General features: G+C 43.2%; 1 protein-coding gene across 3 annotated transcripts; it reads left to right on the top strand.

The window, feature by feature from the left end:
* The first annotated feature begins 619 nt into the window (after nt 1-619).
* Nucleotides 620-5,874, top strand: LOC118217615 (oocyte zinc finger protein XlCOF6-like). Of its 3 annotated transcripts, none has more exons than XM_035399529.1 (5): nt 620-956; nt 1,810-2,074; nt 2,283-2,380; nt 2,917-3,028; nt 3,319-5,874. In XM_035399529.1, the coding sequence occupies exons 1-5, from the start codon at nt 759-761 to the stop codon at nt 5,055-5,057; spliced, it is 2,412 nt and encodes an 803-aa protein (XP_035255420.1). In that variant the 5' UTR covers nt 620-758; the 3' UTR covers nt 5,058-5,874. The 3 variants fall into 3 exon arrangements, with proteins under 3 accessions (XP_035255420.1, XP_035255419.1, XP_035255418.1); XM_035399528.1 differs by having other exon boundaries at nt 1,804-2,074; nt 3,322-5,874; XM_035399527.1 differs by having other exon boundaries at nt 621-956; nt 1,804-2,074.
* Nucleotides 5,875-6,215: the final 341 nt, after the last annotated feature.

Genomic DNA, 6,215 nt, shown 5'->3' with positions numbered 1-6,215 from the left:
TGAACTTTCCTTAAGTGCTACCACCATTAGTGCATGCTTTCAAGATGGAATACATATACCATCAGATCTCAAACTTGAAGACAACTTGAAGTTGCGCAGACAGACTGAGCAGTAAGATAACCTCACTGACCCACCTGTGCCACAGCTGCTTCAAAGCAATTCAGGATTTTTGAGAAAGGCATTAAAACCACCTAAGTGGGCATTAACTTTGGTCTACTCCTCACCGATTTACGTTGGGATGTGGCTTAGGCTGCACAGTTCACATGACATCCTCAAAGTTTTTTTTCACCAAAGGGACATTTCCACACCTGTTCATTCTGGATTTAAAATAAACAAATATTACTGATATTAGGCTATAATATAATTTTATGTTTTTTCTTCCTTAACATGATGTTAGAACCAAATAACTGAATAAAATTGATTTTGGTTTATAATTATTTGGTAAATGTGTAAATATTAAACTACACATTACATAATGAAAAAGCATTTCTTATACAGATATGAGTACGAATGTAACCTGATAACATCATTAGGAACCAACGTCCTTTTAATTTTATTGTACATGATGAATGTTACCTTTAAAAACTTTTGTGCAGTATCATGTGTACCGTTTTAACATGCGTTTCCGGTTGTCACCGGAAGCACAACATGTGTCTAACAATCAAGTGTTCCGGTAGATCTGCAGGATTATGGCAATTGTGGAATGGGATGGAGATGTGACAATCTTGTTTTTGTTTAGTGGATAAATTACTGGTAAAATGTCGCACGTTGTTACATTCAGAGCACAGCTGGCCTCAGTTATGGATGTTTTAGCTAAAGCAGCGGTGACAGAACTGTGCAAACTTGTCGCCATGGCCGATGTTGGTCGCTCTGCTACGCTAAGTTTAGAAATGACCTCCTATTTTAATGTAGAAGCTAAGGAAAAGTTACCGTTGATGGTGGACAGCGAACTGACGGTGGGTTTTATTCGAAGCGTCGTATATTTTTGTGCTATTTGGTTTAACTATTTGCTAGTTTGACGTGTTGCGGTAGCGTGGTCAACATGCGCACAGACCTACGCAACTATTTAGTGTATGAATTTTTAGTTCGTGTAAACAACAGAATCATTTCGAACATGTAATTTCCATGTCAAAATAGAGCCAGCTTAAATCTAACTGTACATGTCAATGCTCTATTTCGCAGATATTTAAGTGGTATTTAATTGTACTGCAGTGCATAGTTGTAGTATTTCAAGTCGCCACCACTTTTTTGTCTGCATTTTGATTCAAGTAAGCTCTTGCCTAATTCGAGGTATTGAACAGCACAGCGGATGACCGTGGCCTTTGACTGTCATTGTAGTTGTTCTTACAGTTCTTATCAGAAGTACTCTGTGTCTTGCCATGTTGACACAAATGGCTCTGTTAATATCAAATAAACTGGCTCATAATAAGCCAAGTATATAACCAGATGGATATCTGGTTACCTTGCTGAACCCCTCTGGTACATTAGAGTACCTGCTGAAGAAGTTTTCTGTCAGTGTATGCGTTTGTAAGCTTGTAGAAACTTCAAGAGCTAGCCTATATATATTTTCGATAAGTCACATGAACTGTAGAAGCTATGTAGAAGCTTAATCTGTGTTTCTTTGCTGATTAAGATTTTGAATTCTTTAACTTCAGGTTAGGCATAAATTCAGTTAATTTTGTTTTTCATAATAGCTTTTGATGATTTGAAAAAAAGTATTTCGCTGGAACAGACGTGAAAGCTCGGATGCGAGAGCTGTGAAGGAGACATTTTGCCATTCAGCATGTTGCGTGATTACTGTAGGTGCAGCTGGCGTCCAAAATGGAGCTCCTGACACAGGAGGCCCTGGAGAAGATCGGCAGACTCGTGGAGGAGGGCTCTGCGGTGCTGCACCTGGAGGGGTCCCAGAGTCGGAGGGAGAATGAGGTCCTGAAGAGGAAGCTGCAGCTGATGGAGAGCCAGCTGAGGACAGCGAGAGCGCACGGGGAGGGGAGAGCACCGGAGAGCTCAGCGACCACTCCCAGCTGCTCTGTGGGAGTCCAGGTTGGCCACGAACACGGGGGACAGGAAATAGGTGTGTATCTGCAGTATCTATAGTGGGTCCAGAGTGGTGTGGTTAATTTTGATCTCCTGCTCATGTAAATTTGGGGGGATGTAATTGGGTTGTGTTGTTAACTAGGGTTACAGTGAAGTAATTTAATAAAGTCATTTGGCGTCTGATTCCAAATATGTGCTTTGATGTTTGACGTGAATGTGCAACTGACCAGTGCTGATGGTTTCAGAGGAGCGTCCTCCCCCGTCCAGCCTGTGGAGCGATGGAGAGCCCTCGTCAGCGGAAGGGGAGACCACTCCATGTCAGTCTGCCATCGTGAGAGACCAGGTCAGTTCTCATAGCTGCTCACCAGGCTGTGACTCAGTATGGGGGTCAGTACCTGATTGAATTGAAAATGTGACCAGTGGCAATTCAGATACGGAATTTATTGCGAGTGAAATTGTATGTGGCACAAAGTACTGCGATTACAAAGGGCATGTTGTGCCAATTGCTGTATCAATCATTCCTTCTTGTGCTCTGGGTAATACATTTTCTTCGAAATTTGTACTCGGGTTCCAGTCATGGCATAGCTGAAGCAGTCAGGAGCCAGGTATGACCGGGAGTCCACTGCAGCAGAAACTCCTGCTTTCATGGAAATGATGCGTTTCAGTTGGTCTGGTTCTCTTTAGGTGCTGATGCGATAGTTTGCAACACCGCCACCCACTGGCAACCGTCATCAGTGACCAATGCCACACTCCTCCAAGTGACACTTGCCCTGCTGCAGTGACACGTGGCCCTTCTTGCGAAAGGGGGATAAGGGTGAAAACACTGTTTAAGAAGCAGAAATGTGAAAAATAAGTTTTCATCTGACCTCTCTTGTACAGTCTACAGACATGGAGGAGGACAGGCATGGACAACTTGTGATCAAGGACATTGAACCTGAGATTGGTTTGGCAAACGGTGATTCACAGAGAGGACTACTGATGAGTGAGGAAAGTAAGTGGAGTGATTAAACCAGTTTGTTGCAGGATTATGTTTGCGTCTGTCACAGAGGTTATATTTTTCTTAGCTGAAAGATTGTTTACTCTTAGTATAGTGTTTGAGCATTTTCTAATAGTAATTAGGACACAGACCGAGAGTGCTAATAGCTCCACCTTGTGGAGAATCTTCAGCCTGCTAGCCAGGTCCATGAGGTGCTTCACGTCTTAAAAAGTGCTCTCTTGTACAGAAGCGATATGCTACTTTCACACTGTGTATGATATTAAAGCTTGTTGGTACTTCCCCAGCAGATTCCGTAGATGCCAGTGCTGATGCTGGAGAGGTGCTCCCCGGTGAGGGTCAGTACTGTGGGGACGAACAGGACACACTGCGCACACCTGCGGAAAGCCAACAGGAACAGGACCCCCAGTCCATACCAGCAGAATTACGCTCGGACATCGAAGGCAGTCGTGCGCAGGAGACTTTCGCCGTGGTGAAGGACAAGACCTGTCGTCAAAAAGTAGGCAAAGGAAAGAAACTGTTCAGCTGCAAGCTGTGTGGAAAGAGGTTTGGCCGGCCGAGCAATCTCAAAGCACACCAGGTCGTGCACACGAGAGAGAAACCGTTCAGCTGCACACAGTGTGGGAAGAAGTTCACAGCCAAGTGCAGTTTGAATGTACACCAGCTAGTAGTGCACAAAGGAGAGAAACGGTTCCGCTGCGCACACTGTGGGAGGGTGTTCGGCACACAGAGCCATCTTAAAGAACACCAAGTTAAGCGAAAGAAACCGTACAGTTGCACACAGTGTGGGGAGGATTTCCCAGTCAAATGCAGGCTTAAACAACACCGGTCAACGGTGCATAAAGGAGAGAAGCCGCACGGTTGCGCGCAATGTGCGAAGACTTTCGGAAGGGAGAGAGAACTGGCTGCGCACCAGATCGTCCACACGGGAGCGAAACCTTTCTGCTGCGCAGAATGTGGGAAGCGATTCACGGCCAAGCGCAGCCTGAACGTTCACCGTCAGACGGTGCACAGGGGAGAGAAACCGTACCGCTGCGACACGTGCGGCAAGACCTGCAGTCAGAGGAGTGGACTCAGAGCACACCAGAGAATTCACACGGGGGAGAAACCGTACAGTTGCGCCAAGTGTGGAAAGAGCTTCTGCAGCTCCAGCGCCCTGAAGATACACCAGAGAGTCCACACCGGAGAGAAGGCTTTTTCATGTGATGTGTGTGGGAAGTGTTTTAGTCTCGCGCCTAACCTGAATAGGCACAAGCAGACTCACACAGGGGAGAAAGCATTCAAGTGTGACAGGTGCGATAAGAGTTTCACTCAAGCCAGTCACCTGAAAGTACATCAGCGAGTTCACACGGGAGAAAGACCGTTTACCTGTGAAATATGTGGGAACAGTTTCAATCAGAAAAGCGCTCTTAAAGTGCACCAGGCAGTTCACTCATTGGAGAAACCGTACGGTTGTACAGAGTGTGGTAAGAGTTTTTCTTCTGCGACATATCTTTGTAAACACCAACAAATACATACTGAAGAGAAACCACACAGTTGCAGTGTGTGTGGAAAGCGTTTCCGTACTGCAAATAGTCTTACAATACATGAGCAAGTTCACACAAGTGGGAAGCCTTTTGGCTGCGATGTGTGTGGACAACGCTACAGTTCTGCAAGTTATCTTCATACGCACCATCTAATTCACACTGGAGTGAAACCGTACAGCTGTAGCGAATGCGGGAAGGGTTTCATAAAGCAAAGTAGTCTTAATGCGCACCAGCGGACTCACACAGGAGAAAAACCATACAGTTGTCTTGAGTGTGGCAAGAGTTTTAGTGTTCCTCAGAATCTGACTCGACACCAGCGCATTCACACAGGAGATAAACCGTTTGTGTGCGGTGTATGTGGAACTGGTTTCTGCCAGGCAAATAATCTCAAAGCACATCAGCAAACGCATACCGGAGAGAAACCGTTCATCTGCGATAAGTGTGGGAAGTGTTTTTCTGCTCTGAGAAACCTTAAAGAGCACAAGTGTGCGTACACTTGAAACGGTTTACTTACAAACCACAGTGGAGGAGTTCCGGCAGTCCACTCAGCCTTAAAGGGATGGTTCACTTTATGGAGTTATAAATGCATAAATGCACAAGGTATACATATATAGCCTACGTATAAATGCATAAATAATTTTTAAAAATTATTATTTAAGATCTGTGTATGTTTTCAGTTGGCCCAGACTGGGTTTTTTGTGTGATGTACTTATTTTGGATACTTAGGGAAGATTCTGATGACCTGACAGATGCACAGCTGCTTTTATAGTTGCCATTCTCAGGTTTGTGGTTTAAATAAATTGATTAAATAAATAATATCTCCAGAGCATGTACATACAAACACATTCATTTTATTTTATTCATTTAATAGCATTTATTCAGTTTTAAAGATAAATATCCATTTTAATGTTGTACTGGCACGTCTTTTCTTGAGCACAGCAGGCTCAGGTTGCATGAATCTTACAAAACGGTCCCAACTAAAAATAAGATAAAATGCAATGTTTTCAAAAGTAATTAGGTAATATACACATATACTCTCCTCTATACTTGCTTTGGAATTACTAGACCACAAACCTGTTCAACAACTTAAGTGTATTATGCCTCCAAACGACACATAGAGGATCCCTAAACAATAGTAATATGGTGTGGATATTCTATTCATGACATTTACGTCAGTTCAAATATTTCCATCGTTTTTATGAAATAGCTGATGCGTTATGGTACCATTGTTTCTTTAGCCTTGCTGGAGGACATTTATAAATAATCAAGGACACATTGGAAGTTGATTTCAGAATAAAATAAATTAAGAGCTTAAGACCATGATTCATACATTCATTACATGTATGATATAAAACTGTCTTTTACTGCAGGAAAAATGTACTGAATCTGTAGGATTCACGTGTACACATGTACCAGAACTGATTTGTTTTTCTCGTAGCGGTTAAACGAGCTTCATGTGAACGACAATATGAATGCGTTTTCTGTCTCAAGCACAAAAGTACTAATGGATAATCGCCTTCCTTTGAAATGTAATTTTCAGTGTTACACACAGTACTTTTCCCCTCGTTCTGTACTTTTAGTATTAAGATAAATAACTTATGCTATCGCGCTTCCTGAAGGGCATTACTGCTTTATTATAAAGCAAGGGATATCAGCAG

This window comes from Anguilla anguilla, chromosome 18, assembly GCF_013347855.1.
Source record: "Anguilla anguilla isolate fAngAng1 chromosome 18, fAngAng1.pri, whole genome shotgun sequence".
NCBI lineage: Eukaryota > Metazoa > Chordata > Actinopteri > Anguilliformes > Anguillidae > Anguilla > Anguilla anguilla.
Note: the sequence above shows the minus strand (reverse complement) of the source record. Positions and strands in the feature narration are given on the sequence as shown.